This window comes from Maniola jurtina, chromosome 12 (genome assembly GCF_905333055.1).
Source record: "Maniola jurtina chromosome 12, ilManJurt1.1, whole genome shotgun sequence".
Lineage (NCBI taxonomy): Eukaryota > Metazoa > Arthropoda > Insecta > Lepidoptera > Nymphalidae > Maniola > Maniola jurtina.
Window position 1 is genome coordinate 2,233,639 of NC_060040.1, and position 17,618 is coordinate 2,251,256.

Consider the following 17,618-nt stretch of genomic DNA (forward strand, 5'->3'; position numbering starts at 1 on the left):
AAAACGAATTTATATATCTCCTACCGTTCTGCTTTTCTACCATTTTTAAAATGTTAAAAATGGCCAATATTCCCCTTTTCTCTTCAACCAAGCGAAAAGCTTGCACTATAGGATTACTTGTGTAAACTTATAACCTACGTAAGAATGAACAAAACAATCCTAAGTTGCTGTCCTGTAAAAACCTAACTGACTGAATAACTGACTGGCTGACTGACTGGCTGACTGACTGATCTATCAACGCACAACTCAAACTAGACGGATCGGACTACTTGGCATGCAGATAGCTGTTATGACGTAGGTTAACTAAGGTTCTGAAAATTCAACTCCTGAGGGAGTAAAATAGGGGTTTGAAAGTGTAGTCCACGCAGACGAAGTCGCAAGCATATGGAATGTATTGTCCCAATTTCTTTATTCAATAAGACCTCTTAATAAAATTTCTGCCTCTACGCAAAATTATATTAAATTTCATGAAGCAAACCAATTTGATATTTCATTCTTTACAAATAGAGTTGCAATTCTTTTGAGGAATCAAGGACCTTCTCTTCACTGGTATGAGAAATGAACATGGAACGACCTTGCTTTTTTTTATGCAAAACTATGTTACTTTTCTAAAACTGTAAGTTTTAAAAAGTTTTATTTTGAAACTCTCTACTGAATTTTGAAAGAACTTTAACATAATAATATGTACCTATATCAAATCAGGCTATCCACGCCCCCTTCGACCACAATATATCTTGCACTATTTCACACACATTGCCCTATTCCCTGCTTAAGCCCTTTTTTAAAACGCAGAAAACTCCGTAAAGTCAGGACTAAAGTTAGAATAACAACTTTTAGGTTTTTAAAAATCCCGTGGAAACTCTTTGATTTTCCGGGAGAAACGGTAGCCTATGTCACTCTCCCTATGTCTATAGCTAATATATCCGTTCGTTTGTTCCAACACGTTACTCCGTCGTGACGTGATTGAAGGACAAATTAACAAACCAACAAACAAACACACTTTCGCATTCATAATATGCGTCGTCAGGAATTACAATCACGAATAAAAACATCCTGAGTAAAACGTCTTTTACATTCATATTATGCAGACAGCATCAGCAACGTTCACAGATAAGAAAGAATGGCGTTCTTAGCTCTGTGATCAAGTGGAGTAACAGAAGAAATTCTGAAAAAGAATACATTACCCTTTGAAGCTTTGTAAAGTTTTCACCTATGTCATAGAGACTTCACAGAGAGACAATATTCAATGAGATTTTCAAACCAAATGCAATCATTGCATAAGCAATAGATCCGGTGTCGGCAAAGCGCGGATAAGGGCTTTTTGGGATGCAGCCCAGAGCCCCGTGGCTATACAAGGCCCCCAGCCCTGACATACATAGAAGCGTAGAAAAAATGACAATATTGTGAGTTAAAAAAATAAAAAATTGTATCATAAGGTTAGCAACCCTGAATTAATCAATTAAAGCGTGTGCACGTCTATCGAATGAAACGGGGGATGGTTTTGGTTGTATTTTTAACCCCCGACCCAAAAATAGGGGTGTTATAAGTTTGACTGTGTATATGTGTAACTGTGTATCTGTCTATGGCATCGTAGCTCCTAAACTTATGAACCGATTTTAATTTAGTTTTTTTGTTTGAAAGGTGGCTTGATCGAGAGTGTTCTTAGCTATAATCCAAGAAAATCGGTTCAGCCGTTTGAAAGTTATCAGCTCTTTTCTAGTTACAGTAACCTTCACTTGTTGGGGGTGTTATAAATTTTTAATTTACCTACACTTGTTTCCCTTTTACGTTCTTCTCTCCTACAGTGCTCCTACAATACCTATTATAATATTATACTCCCCGCCATTTATTTTTGGTGTATTTTTCATAAACGCAGCCATACACAGTCGAATAGGCTTCATGCATCAGTTCAGCGTGTCGTGTACCTGCTGTCATCATTATCCAAAAGATTTTTGACAAAATAGCAATTAATTGATTAATTAGGCCCCCAAGTAGTAGCCCAGGGCCCCAAAAATTCACGATCCGCCCCTGGGTGGCGGCTCTCGTAACGAAGCGAGGTTTAGTTCCATTTTGAATGACAGCAAAGAAATTATCTTGGCTCTGGAATCTGGCTGTATTCATTATGTACTACTGCATTAGACTTGTCTACATTGTAGTTGAGGATTTGTACCTACTTAAAGTTTCTTTAAAACTTTAGTTGTATATACTTACTTAAATAAACAGCACTAAAATTCCATAACCTCTATGTGAAATCATGGCGTAACTTTATGCTCATATATTTTTTCAAGATAATATACGTATAAAATATAATATTTTTAGAAAATGTCAATTTTACTTAATGAACTACTTATTTATTCTTTATTTAGCGATATATCTCAACTTTTTTGCCCGCGACTTCGTCTACGTAAAATTAGGTTCTGCCGAGATTATTTTGTTTCACAGCAAATAATGTTTTGCAAGCTATCAGCTGTGTGCATCTTGTCGAGTTCTCGCTTTTTCAATTCCTTCATTATTTATCATCATTTGATAAGATATTTTTAAAGAATTGTTGAGTAAACCTAGAGGTGTAAATAAATAATTAAATTTTATCGTTTTTATTCACTTGCTACCAATCAACATTTTAGTCTCAGTCCTAATATATTTTTTTAATTTAACAGGTTGTAAATTGTAACACAAAAGTTACAACTTACAGTAACATTAAAACTACTGTAGATGATGAGAGTTTAATTATAATGACACATGTATGGTTGTTAGTACGCGAGAGACCCTAAACCGTAGAAATACAAAAAATAAGCTGAAACGACACAAACAATTTCAAAATTAGTTATTTATTTAATAATACATTTGGTTCCTAATCAATTTTTGGCTAATCAAATTGGATGGAGCCCACTTTTGTTTAACTTTAACAGGGCGACTAAAACTTTGCATTTGGACTAGAAATTTAGTGACTTCAATAATCTCATTATTTATTCTAGCTAGATTTAGAAATGTAACAAAAATAAGACAGAGATCAGTTTAAAGTGTTTTAGGATAAAGTAATTTGTATTGAAACCGAATAAACAATAAACATAATACGAATGAAAATATTACAAAGCAATATAAAATATCACTATCTGACAAATCAGGATATCCGAGCGATAGAAATTAACAAATACTCAATTTAATTACTCAATAACTTTCACTAGAAACTAAACCAATTTATGCCAATTAGAAAAATTGTCGCGATTTTGAAGTCAGCGGAAAAAATCTAAATCCACTGTCTCGACTACGTATTTCCATGGAATAAATGGGATCCATCCGTTAAAGTTTGTGTTGGTGACGTTTCGATGATGAGTGGCGATGGTGGCGATGGTGGTGAATCAACAGAAGTGCATGTCCAGGAATGTTTTTTTGTCTTTGAAGGTGGAGCCCCAGGCGCCGTAGTTCTTCTGCTCCGGCTTTTTGGGTGGCTGGTTGTTTGATTGCAATGGTGCTGGTTTTCTGAAAGATATGATAATAAGTTAATGATTTTATCAAATCGAATAAATAAAATACCCAAAAACTAACATCCAATAATAATAATTAACGAAAAGAGGAGAGATACATATAAGAAATCGCTAACACTTATTTTAATTTACTTGGCTTTAACGAGTACTAGAGGATGTCGCGGCTTAGCCCGCGTGGAGTTCGGTTTTTAAAATCCCGTAGGAACTCTTACTGGGATAAAAAGTAGCCTATGTCCTTCCCCGGGATGTATCCTAAGTCGGTACCTTTCATTAAAATCGGTTCAGTGGTTGGGCCGTGAAAACGTAGCAGACAGACATACAGACAGACAAAAAGACAGACAGATAGACACACTTTCGCATTTATAATATTAGTATGGAAGTATGGATAGTATTAAAAAGCTCAAAGACGCTGCATTGTTTTAATTATACCGAATGTGGATAGTATCGCTTGATATGAAACTTGAAATAAAACTGAAATTGCTGTATAAGAACTTTAGTTTTAAATACCTAAAGTAAAAACTAAAGATCATAATGAAATGAAAAAAGAAATCAACTAAACCATCGGAATAAAGGCACATGAAAGAAGAAAATATTATGAACAAAATGATTTTCATCAAGATTTTCGGTTGGGAGGACATTTTAGTACCTTGTCATAAAACTAATAAAACATATACCAATACTAAAAATATGTCAGTTATTCACTTCATTATAAAGTTTTTAACCCCCGACCCAAAAAGAGGGGTGTTATAAGTTTGACGTGTGTATCTGTGTATCTGTCTGTGCATCGTAACTCCTAAACTAATGAACCGATTTTAATTTAGTTTTTTTTGTTTGAAAGGTGGCTTGATCGAGAGTGTTCTTAGCTATAATCCAAAAAAATCGGTTCAGCCATTTGAAAGTTATCAGCTCTTTTCTATTTAGTTCTTACTGTAACCTTCACTTGTCGGGGGGGTTATAAATTTTTAATTTACACTTGTTGAAAAAATTACTCGTTCCTCGATGCTAAAATTTTAGCAGTATGAACTAAGTAAGATTGTGTATCATTTCCATATTAATTAGACAACATGGTTGCTGTGAACTCAAAAGTTGACAACTAGTTTTTGAATCTAATTCGAGTTCTGATTCCTTTATTATCTCCTGCAGTTAATTGTTAAACTTTTTAGTTAGGAACTAATTTGCTGGATGGAATCACTTATAATATAAATATGTACTGTGTTGTTGCATAGCGAAATAAAAATGCAAAATTACCTTAGATTGCAAAAAGAAATGAGGGAAATATGGAAAATACTTTAATGTCAAAGTAGGTAACATTAAAAATCTGTCTGCCTGTGAAAGTCACTCAAAATTGGCTCAGACTTTAGTTGCTTCGGAAAATTGACCAGCAAAAAGACGAACAGACATGGTGAAATTATCTATGCATAGGTATATACAAATCCTAAACACGGGTGTTTATTATACATATTTTATACTAGCTGTGCCCGCGACTTCGTTCGCGTGGAATAGTGACTTTTCGGGCAGCATATACTCTGTACGTTAAAAATGTTCGCCGTGATTCTTTAAATTGGCATAACTTTTTTATTTATGAACCGATTGACATGAAAAAACACTAAATGTTAAGTGAAGCTTACTACAATATATTAGCGTGCACAAACACACAGACAAACAGACAAACAGACAAAAAAAAATTAATTACAATTTCGGGTTCGGCATCGATATAATAACAACCCCTGCTACTTTTTTTTATATATTTCCATTGTACAGACACCACTTTTCTACAATTTTATTATATGTAATATAGATATTTCTTTGTATTCATGTACCTAATTCTACTTCCTACATATATAGATTTGGTAGCTGCATGTACCAAATTCTACTTCCTATATAGATTTGGTAGCTTAATGTTGGTGTTATAAATAAATGTAAAGATACAGGTGATCTGAAAGGAACCCTAGCTATCATCAATCTTACACTACTAGTCGTTTGTCGACGAAATAACATGTCGCAGCGTCGCAACAAACAATGCAATGTACGCGACAGGTGTGGTAACAGAAAATGACAAATGAGAGCATCACAAGTTTAAATTAACATTATCTTTTGATACCACGTATTATTATGAGCGATGATAACTTCTATTACAAGCCCGAAAGATTAAGATTTAGAACTTTAAATGGGATTTGTGATACCTACTCTGCTGTAGCTAGATAAATAGCTCTTTTCCTATTTCTTGTGTAAGAGAGTCGTTCTTGATATTGACAATTTCTCCGGGGACTTTCTCGTTTCTAAGATGTTTTCGAACTTTTAACAACTTTTCTTAGGGTGCAATGATGAGAGAGAGAATAATGTTATTTTTAACTCCTTAAATATAACATTTTTAATATTGTTACCACACATTGACTTAAATCTAGTTACCACAGTAACAAAATTACAAATGAGAGCGCCATAAGTTTAAACTACGTTATCATTTGGTGGTAGTGTTAATAGGAGCGATGATGACTTCTATTGCAAACACAAAGGATTTAGATTGCGTCTTGCCTTCATCATTTGGAGCCATGGTGTTAGTTGGAGGATGGAAAATGTTGATGATGAGTAAGGATGATAAGCTGGTGATAACTTACTTCATAGGAGCAGAGACGTCGAATTGCTTGCAGGCATAAGTAGCCTTGGTGGCTGTCTTGATTTCATCACCGCGGGCCATGGTGTTAACTGGGGCTTGGGGGATGATGGTGATGAGTGATGGAGGGGAGCTGGTGACGAATCTACGGCACGTGCTGAATGTGGGTGAGAACCGCGTGTTCCAAGCGGTTTCCGGTGTTAGCCCGACGGCTGCCTTTTCTAGTGCACAGGTTTTTACAAAGCCTGGAATAGAAACAAAAAATTATTTAGTAGCATTCCAACTTCTAAGTCTTCTCAATTCTAACTCCTAAGCTCAATGTATCAACAACCCTTTAGTGGATTGTACCTACCATCTATATAATGATACACTGACGAACAATGTGGCTGATTCCGTTCCGTTGTACACAATTTCTAAGCTAAACTAACTTGACAGATCTGAATCTAGTGCTATCCTTTTCACAGAGAACATTATGAAAGGGATAGCAATTTTAGACCTGTAATTTTAATTTAGTGTAGAGGTGTTTACAACAGAATTAGCCACATATTATAACTAGGTCTAGGAACTTGAGAAGTTGCATGTAAGTATTTAGAACTTAGGTTGAAAACTATAGAGCGCACTTTGACTTTGCTTAGATTTATATTTCAGTTAAAACGAGATAGATTTATGCCAGTGGTAATAACGCTCGTTTGAACTGAAACTTAAGTCTAAGCAAACTCAAAGTGCTCTCTATAGATTTCAACCTTAGACTCCCACTCCAAGAAAGGATCTTCATTCTTCAGCCAAAAAAAGCCGGGCCAAGTCTACTAGTATGCCGGTCAAAACTATTTTTGCAGAGAAATTGCTTTGCTGTTCAAGCAATTTCCTGATGTAAAATATTTTGTTTCAGAGAACAAAATAAACATATTATTAAGTTTATGTTTGCTGTACTAAAAAAGAAGTTTTAAAAATTCATTTTGTAGCAACAAAGCTTTAGTGAAAATAGGCCCAAGGAGACTACCTCATTATAAAATTACTAAATCGCAATTTTGTTTCATACTATCAGAAAAGTGCTTAAGCTTTTCTCATAGTAAGAAACAAAGACGCATCTCTGAATAACATAATTATATAGGTACTTAAATCTAAGGTCACACGCATCAGATAGTTTATAATATTAGTAAGTTTGGATTTGTTTTTAGGGTTCCGTACCTCAAAAGAAAAAAAAGAACCCTTAAGGCCGATTCACACCAATTGCGTAAGCAGCACGTGCACGTGACACGTGCGTAGTGACGCGCGTGAACCCGTAGAAGTAACTGAACGCATTGCGTCTATGTGAACGTTCACGACACGCAAGCGGTGTGCCATGTCTCATACAGTTCCATACATTACAATGCAATGGTACGCTCTACGTCTACGCTTACGAAACGCTTACGCAGCCTGTGTGAACGAACAGTTATAGGATCACTTCGTTGTCCTATCTGTCACGAAAACCTATCGGGTACTTCCCGTTGACCTAGAATCATGAAATTTGGCAGGTAGGTAGATCTTATAGCACAAATAAAGGCAAAAATCGGAAAACCGTGAATTTTCGGTTAGGAATATCACAAAAAAATTTAAATTTGTTCATGAACAAATAAATAATTAGTATTTTCAATTTTCAAGTAAGATTACTATATACCAAGGGGTTTTTATTTATTTTTATGCATAATTAGTTTTTCATTTATTGTGTAAAATGTTGAAAAAATATCTGAGTTCGAAAACCTCGGGGCGCGAGCCTGACTCGCATTTCGCCGGTTTTTTAATCCATAAGTTGCTTCTAAACTAACACGATGTGAAATAAAAGGTTTGCATATGATAATTAACTGCACCCAAAGCTATAAATTGATATATTAGGTAGTTTAAGGCAACACATTAGGTACCTAGTGCATAACCTGTTGATTAGCATAACGATGGCTTCACGTCCCGAAGCAGTAAAACTGGACTAACTGCCTGATGCAATACCCTGTAGCGATGCCATCATCCTCATTTCAATATTGTTTTCAAGGGTTTATTGTATTTTACATATGTATTATGTCATTAATTATGTAATAATAGAATCCTGGCGGCCTTACTCGGATAATAATAATTAATAATGTTTCTCTTTTCATTTTAATTGATAATGATAACAATTAACGTTTAAAGATGTTGTCACCTCATGATGCATACACAAATTAAAAAAAAACGGCCAAGTGCGAGTCAGACTCGCGCACCGATGGTTTCGTACTCGGGTATTTTTTCCGACATTTGGCACGATAAATCAAAAACTATTATGCTTAAAAATAAATAAAAATCTGTTTTAGAATGTACAGGTAAAGCCCTTTCATATGATACCCCACTTGGTATAGTTATCTTACTTTGAAAATTGAAACACATATTTTTTTGTGAAGTAACCACAAATTCACGGTTTTGGATTTTTTCCTTTACTTGTGCTATACCTGCCACATGGTTCTAGATCAACGGGAAGTACCCTATAGGTTTTCTTGACAGACACGACAGACGGACAGACGGACAGACAGACAACAAAGTGATCCTTTTTTGGTTCCGTTTTTCCTTTCGAGGTACGGAACCCTAACTGGTCCTGACTATTTTATCAGAGTCTTCGAGTCTAAATGGGTGAATTTGCATAATATGTCCGTCCATCCGTCCATCTGTCAGAGACTTATAACTTATAAATGAATTCACATAGGTATTAAATAATTAATTTAAATTCACAAATAATATTTAAATCAATCGCCCGAACTCCGAAGCCTTACAAATACTAACTTTAATCACGTACCCATCAAATAGGAAGAACATTATTGGTTTTTCCCCTGCGAGAAAGAAACAGACCTGCTTGATTTATCCTTTTTCAACGCTTTACAGATTTTATATTGATTGATTACGCTAACACTGAAATTTTTGTTCTGATGTTGGACTATCAGGTACCTACAAAATGTGTGATCTCCCGCAATAGGAATTTGGTGTAAGCCTGTGCCGTTTCAACGTCTGATCCTGAGACGTCTCATACCTGACGTGGATGGTAACGCTGGGTTTTTAGTGGGGAATGGGGATGCTGTAATATGCTGTAGCCACAGAATTTGGAATAATATAAAGACATTCTTATTAGGATATCTGCGGCTGTAGCCAGTGAGTCCCACATACTTTTTGTGCGGGATTCGTCAGCATTTTTACCAGCCGAAAAAAGGGTACAAAATACGTATGTGGCCCGAACTCATAAGACATAAGGTCTTTAGTTCGAAGCGGGAGTCTTATTACAACTTGTAAGTAGGTACAATAATATATGATTTAATAAATAAATAATTACCAATGAAGGTAACACACTCAACTTGTATCTAGGCTAGTAGCAATACGGGGACAAGGTTTACCAGAATAACCTCGCCTTTATAATGGGGAGTGCTCTGAAGAGCTGTTTGACCTCATTCAACTCTCCTTTTTCTACAAGAGCACCGCACGCCACCGCAAGCAACTGTGGTATCAACTCCCTTCTGCGGTGTTCCCATTAGATTACAACATGGGAAACGAAACATTAGATTCAAGGGTGGACTAACAAATTCCTGAAATGCCTCCTCAATCGCTTGCCGGTAGGGTGGTTACTAGCCACAACGTCGCCTCCCGTCAGACCAGGTCAGAGACCACTTAGAAAATATAAATTCCCAAACCCCCCTGGCGGGGTTCGAACCCGCGACCTCCCACTTATACGACAGGTACTCATCACTGCGCCAGAGGGGTCGTCTAAAACTTTCCCTTTTATTTAGTGCGCCTGTTTTTTTCTCTTGTCGTATCGGATCTCCAGACGACATCAAACGAGCCGCAAGGAACGCTAGTTTCAGATGGCGCAAATACGTAGCGTGTGGAAGTGCCTACTCAAACACATGTCCAGCAGTGGACGTCTATCGGTTCAAAATGATGATGATGATGATGATAATATAGTCCACCCACCACGTCTGTTAACCAACAATCCTAACCAACTGTTTACACTCTTTAATCACCAGTTTTCCAACTGTAAAAGTTCAATGACTGTGACAAGATTTGGTGTCACAATTTAGCTGAAGATGATAAGACTAGACGACACGATTACGATACGACACGGTCGTAGCATACATCAGCTCATTATTGGGCACGGAATTCCCGTCAGAATGAGAAGAGTTTATAGCCCACCACGCTAGACAAGTACGGATTGGCAGACTTCACACACCTTTGAAAGCATTATGGAGAACTCCCAGGCTTGGAGGTTTTGTCACGATTTGGCACATAGCTTCGACAATTAAGAAGAGCGCGCGTGCTTATTTCCTTAATAAAATTCTAACAAGCTGAAATTTCATACATAAATACGCCATACCGAGTAGGTATATATTTTACCCAACAAGTGCACTAAAGGAAATGTAGCTTCCAACATAAATATAGAACCAGATGGAGAATTTACAATTCAGAGGTAGAATGAAATCAGAATATCAGCAATTTCGCACTTCCCCAGAGAGTATGTTTAATTTTGTTGAGTTCACTATTTTATCTTTGACATGGCCTTGTGGTTAAAACTTTGGCCTGTTACTCGGGACTTCCAGGATTCAATCCCGGGAACGAACCAATAACTTTTCGGAATTATGTGTATTTTTATTCAAATATCACTTTCTTAGTTGCTTTAACGGTGAAGGAAAACTTCGTGAGGAAACCTGCAAGTCTGAGAGTTCCATAATGTTTTCAAAAGTGTATGAAGTCTGCCAGTCCCTTTTGGGGAGCTTTTTTTTTATTCAGACACACTTTAGCTGCAATCTCACCTGGTGGTAAGTGATGATGCAGTCTAAGATGGAAGCAGGCTAACCTGGAAGGGGTATGGCAGTTTTCATTAAACCCATACCCCTTTGGTTTCTACACGGCATCGTACCGGAACATTAAATTACTTGGCGGCTCGGCTTTTGCCGGTAGTAGTACTACACACGGCCGAATCCTCCCACCAGACGCGACCAGAAATTTTAGATATTATAAAATTCCAAACGTCAGCGGGAATCGAACTCGGGACCTCCCACTAATAAGACTACAGCGCACAGGGACGCCGTCAAGCTTGGTAGACTGTGACCTGTGTCGCCTGAACCCTCATTCTGAAAGGAGGTCCATTCTCAGCACTAGCCCGGCCAGCGGTGGCGAGCGATGGGTTGAAATGTTGATGATGACTTCGTAACATAGGCCAGCTTTTGTTTTGTTCTTGGACTCTTCTCTCTACTTCAAAATGTCGTCTATTATAAAGCTTGCACGTGTTGAGCACGCGACGTCCTCGTGGTCGACTAGAAATCACCGCATTGATTTACTTTCCGTTGTAAACATGTTGTCGATGTAATACTAACCGAAACCCACCTAACGTGTCTTGGCTCACGTGCGCCCTTACTTATATACCCAGGGGCATAGTCCTCAAACTTATAGTTTATTCCGAGCTTTAGTGGCCAACCTAACCATTGTGAGCTTATACAGAGTGTTACCACTTACCAGAACGAGTACTGATGATTACTGATAAGATACCATTAAAAAAACTACAATTTTTTTTAAAAACCTTGTATTTTTTTAAAGTTCGCCATATATTGCTAATAAAACATCTGACTGACACAAGAGAGACGAACGTTCCGTAAATAGGTCGCTCGAAGTCAATGCCGCGTCGTAGGTGGGGCATTGATCCGAGTTGTGCACACTATACAGTGCGGGTTTGAAAAATATTAAATCACTAAAACTACAAGATAAGGCAAATGGTTATTGCCATTGGACTCTGTTTAGGTAGCATAATAATAACGCTAAGTTTTTGCTAGCGTTCTGGTTACATGCTGTATAAGTGGGAAAAGAAATCAAGTAGGTATTACCGGTTAAGTTTAATCTTAGTAAAGTATTCAAAGCTAACGACCATCCTAGACTCCAGTCCCGTGGCAGGTCTTATTCCTTGTCTACATTATAAATGGAACCTCTGTACAATTTTTAGGTTTCTAGGTCCTGCGGGGTGATTCACTGACTCAGTGTCAAACACTGAATGGTAGCCACCGAGATTGGTTGGTTCTACATTGCTGCTTTACTGGGTGATTTTAAAATATTTTTTCCTAAAAAACCTTCATTGAATTAAAAAATGAGCTCGGTGGTTATCATTCAGTGTTAGACACAGAGTTACTAGTTAGTGATTCACCGTGGAAAACTATCGCGAAAATAGAATTGATACTGGATTTTAAAATGCCTACTATTGTTTGACAGCAGATATATAGATGCCGTTTCTAATTTATACTGAAATATAACTGAATAAAGGTCTATTCTAAGGCCTGTTTTTTTAAAATTCATAGACTGGCGCTTGGCTGCAATCAGACCTACTGGCAAGTAATGATGCAGTCTGATAGAGCGCGCTTGCCTAGAAAAGCTTATTCACTTTTGACTTAAAGGTATATTAAAATCGGAGGGGAAAATTGGTGCTAGTCATCCTATATCCATGAGGTTCAAACTAGAAACGAGGAAGCAAATCGCTTCGTATCTGTGGAATTTCGACTCAATACGTACGGATGTGACGATGCTTTGCGATACGATAGTAGAAAGGTGAAGGAGGAAACAAGTCAAAAAGTTCTTAGACACACTCTTCGATATATCATCCTATATCCGATATCCTATCAGACTAAAGTTTTAAGTAGCGACTTTATCCTTGTAAAGCTAACTTCTGCATCCATTGCATACCATTCAAGGTTGATCCGTTAAACAAAACAGCTGGCTGGTTCATACTATACGGGTTTTATTGAAGAACATAAATTATTTAAACTAGGCGTAGATATTACCAAAATTGAAATACCAAACTAGCAGAAGATTACTTCATTCAAAGTTTAAAGTTCAAAACTTTACTGAAACTGGTACCTATTAATTATTCATTGAAGAATAGAAAGTCGTGCCTACTCAGCACTTTGTTACTACTTTTGCTGGCACTGAGGTCACAAAAGAAAATAGCTTGTAATTTTATAAACATTCTTTGGTAAACCTAATTTAAATAAATATAATTGGATATCTATGTAATTATAATGAAAACTTCGTGTTGATTCTAGACAACTTTTAAATACATATCAAAAATTGCGAAAGGGGCAGGCTTCGAACCCGCGTCTCTTTGGATATCGCGTCCGGAGCTTTGCGTTGTTTTTAACTCCATAAAAGTAAAAATAAACAGTTGAAAACTAACCTTGGCAAAAACTTGTCCGTAATCGCGAATTTTCTCTGAGATCTTTTCATTGACACCTAAATTTTTCCAAATAAAATAAATACGAAACAGTACTGAATTAACAGAATTTTAGTGACCGAATCGGATGGGAACCAATTGAAAACTGAGACCGGCCGGGGACCACTTGTATTTATGTAGTAAAAGATATAAAGAAACGAGAGACGGGTTTTAGTCATTTTCATACTGGTTTGTGACGTAGCCTTGTTTGTTCTATACTAAGTTACGTTGGTATACTTAATTAATTCATTTAATGATTTTTCTATTAATCCAAATTCCAATGGATTTTTCCGAATTCAAAACGTCATAGTATTGTGGCTACAACGAAGCGGTGATAGCCTAGAGGATTAGACCTTCCTGGTCAAGGGGACCAGGGTTCGATCCCGGGCACGCACTTCAAAGCTACGAGTATGTGCGTTTTAAGCAATTGATAGGATTGATACTGAACACGGGTCTCCTCTCAGAATAACAAGTGTAAATTAAAAATTATAAAACCCCCGACAAGTGAAGGTTACAGTAACTAGAAAAGAGCTGATAACTTTCAAACGGCTGAACCGATTTTCTTAGACTATAGCTAAGAACACTCTCGATCAAGCCACCTTTCAAACAAAAAAAAACTAAATTAAAATCGGTTCATTAGTTTAGGCGCTACGATGCCACAGACAGATACACACATACACACGTCAAACTTATAACAACCCTCTTTTTGGGTCGGGGGTTAAAAAGGGTGTAGGCCATAGTCCACCGCGCTGGCCAAGTGTGGGTTGGCAGACTTCATACATCTTTGAGAACATTATGAAGAACTCTCAGGTGTGCAGGTTTCCTCACGATGTTTTCCTTCACCGTTAAAGCAAGTAATATTGAATTGCTCAAAGTCAATCCACTATTTATTGAAACGATTTTGCGCACTGAGCCTTCTGTAGGTACATACTTGATGGATACTATTAATTAGTATTCTGCCTTGACTTCCTTCGACAATGAAGTACTTACTAGAAGAGCCTGCGACTTCGATTTAGTTTTTTTTAAAAATCCGGTGGTATCTCTTTGATTTTCTGGGATAAAAAGTTGCTTATGTCAATTTCCGGAATGCAAGCTACCTTTGTGCCTATCATTTAAATCGGTTAAACGGATGGGCCTTTAAGAATCCAGTAAGAACTTTTTGATTTCCGGGATAAAAAGTAGCCTATGTTCTCCCCGGGGTGTAAGTTAACTCTGTACTAAATTTCATCAAAATTGGTTAAACTCTTGGGCCGTGAAAAGCTAACAGACAGACAGACACACTTTCGCATTTATAATACTAACTATGGCAGTAGGTGATACCTACCTACTTACTTACAGTTAAACTTGAGAGCACTTGAAGCCATAAAGTTAACGTGTGTAGCAATTAAGTAAGTTCACGAGCATCTTCGGAGTTTGGAGAAAAGCCAAATTGCCATGACAACCGGTATATGGGCATATTATGGAAACAGCATTGCATTAGATAATAATAATTCTATCATCATGCGTTCACGGTGTGCCCACGGCTGCGTCGAGTGACTAAATAAATATGTTATCGTCGAAAGGCAAAACACCGGCGCATCTAGGTTTGCCTACAGTTGCGTGGAAGCAATGAGCCTCTCCATCACTCGCTTCATACAAACGTAGTTCCAATTTTATTTGAATACTAGCGACCCGCCCCGGCTTCGCGTTCCGGGATAAAATATAGCCTATACGGATTCGGAAGAATCCCTCTAAGTAATGGTAAAAGAAATTTTGAAATCGGTCCAGTAGTTTTTGAGCCTATTCAATACAAACATACAAAAATACAAAGGTTTCCTCTTTATAATATTAGTATAGATTAAGCAACCAAAGTCCATGAAATTTTGCAGACATATTCTAAAAACTAATATCTATGTCTGTGGTTTTCCAGATTTCTGTTAATATATTCGGTTTCAAAGTTACGCGGTCTTAAAACTTCACATACAAATCTTTGAGCCCCTGTAATTTTAAAATTACATATTTTAAGAAAAATCTAAAACAATACAGACACAGATATTAGTTTCTAAAATATGTCTGCAAAATTTCATGGACTTTGGTTGCTTAATATTCAAATGAAATTGGAACTACGATTGTATGGAGCAAGTGACGGAGAGAGCCCTGTTAAAGTTGTCTACAAGATAGCGTAGTGCCTAGTGATTTATAATAATAAAGTAATATTGTAATTTTTTATTATTTGAAAAGTGCGCGCAAAACAAGTAGCCCAATCTGAACACAGTCGCATGATTGCACATTGTACAAAAACAGATTTCAGGACTTGTGTATTTAATTCTGGCCGTGCTCACTTTGCTTGCGTTATTATACAAAACTAGTCAATGCTCGCGACTTCACCCGCGTGGATTTAGGTTTTTCGAAATCCCGTGGGAACTCTTTGATTTTCCGGGATAAAAAGTAGCCTATGTGCTAATCCAGGATATTATCTATCTCCATTCCAAATTTCAGCCAAATCCGTCCAGTAGTTTTTGCGTGAAGGAGTAACAAACATACACACACACACACACACATACACACACATACACACAAACTTTCGCCTTTATAATATTATAGTATGAAGTGTGATTTGGACGTGCGAAATACGTACGAAAAGGCACGGACGAACCCGCCCTTCAGATATTAGGTATAGGAGCTCTCACACTGCATGCAAATGAGTCGTATGTTGAGTTTCTTGCGAGCTCTTCTCAGTAGATATAATATCTGTTTTCCAAACTGGAGCCCTAGACGTACGAGTAGCAATTAATCAAGCCCAATCGATATATTATAGGTATGCGTTGGATCTTACACGACCAGTCAAAGTGAAAAGTTGATTAACTGGTCTCGTCTCAAGTTAACTTTATGGCTGTAACGGGAGCAGAGCAAACCGGAAGTCCCGCAATATAGCTTTCGTGTCTGACTATAACCAAAAGTAAAATGTTTATGCGGAATATGCGAAAGTGTGTATGTCTATCTGTCTGTTAGCTTGTCATTGTGGCCATACGTGAAACCAATTTTGATGGACACATAAATAGCTTGCTTCCCAGAGACGGACGTGATAGGCAACATTTTATCCCGGAAAATCAAAGTTTCCACGGAATTTTGGAAAACCTTAATCCACGCTGAAGAAATTGCGAGCATCATGTATAAATGCGAAAGTGTATCTATCTTTGAGTATAGAGTCTAAGACAGACACATGACAGTGTGTCAGCCAAGTTCGAATTTCCTTTTCAGGTTTAACCGATTTTGACGAAACTTAGGTAGGTACAGAGATAGTTTACATTCCGGAAATGGCTAGTTCTATCCCGAACAGTCAAGGAGTTCCCTAAATTACTGAATAAACTAAACTCATTTAAACAATATAAATAAACTAAATGCCTGCAGATGAAATCGCGAATTTCATCTAGTAATAAGTCAGGAATTGTTAATTTTTCTTACTTTTAACCTTTATTATGGAGGCATGAATCGGTTCTAAATTACTTTGCAACGTACTTAGCTTTTCATTTGTGGTCAAAGTTTAACGCTAACCGTAACGTAACTTTAACTGCCTGTCATGTAACTGGACCTCAATTATATGTTACGGAGATACATAATAGACCAGTGGAAGGTAAAATTTTGAAACAACATATTTTAGTATCTAGTATATAGTAGGTCGAGTAAGTTTCTTCTAAAACTGGCTAAGCAAACCAAGAAACGCCCATGTTTGGGCTTTTGACCGTAACCTACCTATTATATTTCGATGACTGTTTAGTAAAAACAAAAAATAAAATTTAGAATTTAAAATGAATCTGGATTCACCCAGTTTTTTAACAATCATGAGGACATAAAACAAAATTTCGAATCCAGATAAATCTAGATTTTATCGTTTCACAGTAAATTACCATAATAAAAATATACGTCTGCCACTGCCCTCTACCAATAAAATTACACTGAACCTGCGATTGCTGACCTGTTTTTGACGCACGCTAATTAATTTTATTATTAGACGATGCCCGCGACTTCGTCCGCGTGGATCCCGTGGGAACTCTTTGATTTGCCGGGATTAAAGTAGCCTACGTCCATCGACTAAGCTAACTCTGTACTTTGCATCAAAATCGGCCGTGAAAAACTAGCAGACAAACAGACAGACATACTTTCGGATTTATAATATTAGTAAGTATGGGTGGATTGGCTAGGTACAATGCATTGTTGACCGACTTCAAAAAGGAAGAGGTTCTCAATTTGTCGGAATCTTTTTTTTTATGTATGTTCCCCAAATACTCGAAAACGCCTGGACCGATTT

At 37.1% G+C, this 17,618-nt stretch overlaps 1 protein-coding gene and 1 long non-coding RNA gene across 2 annotated transcripts; both read right to left on the minus strand.

Moving 5' to 3' along the window:
* Positions 1 to 392: 392 nt before the first annotated feature.
* LOC123870188 lies at positions 393 to 15,295 on the minus strand. The gene is made up of 3 exons (XR_006797024.1): positions 15,285 to 15,295; positions 12,704 to 12,708; positions 393 to 644 (listed from the first exon to the last, which is right to left on the minus strand). It is a non-coding gene; the product is annotated as an uncharacterized LOC123870188 (long non-coding RNA).
* On the minus strand, positions 2,579 to 13,456 carry LOC123870185. Its single transcript, XM_045913387.1, has 3 exons — positions 13,295 to 13,456; positions 6,101 to 6,341; positions 2,579 to 3,480 (listed from the first exon to the last, which is right to left on the minus strand). Exons 2-3 carry the CDS (start codon positions 6,178 to 6,180, stop codon positions 3,360 to 3,362), a joined length of 201 nt encoding a protein of 66 aa, XP_045769343.1. The 5' UTR covers positions 6,181 to 6,341; positions 13,295 to 13,456; the 3' UTR covers positions 2,579 to 3,359.
* Positions 15,296 to 17,618: the final 2,323 nt, after the last annotated feature.

What these genes read in the sequence shown, in the direction of transcription:
- LOC123870185 (XM_045913387.1), bottom strand. Translation starts at nt 6,180, where the DNA reads ATGGCCCGCGGTGATGAAATCAAGACAGCCACCAAGGCTACTTATGCC. An exon ending in GACGTCTCTGCTCCTATGAA is followed by an intron (nt 3,481 to 6,100) that starts GTAAGTTATCAC and finishes CATATCTTTCAG; the next exon opens with AAAACCAGCACCATTGCAAT.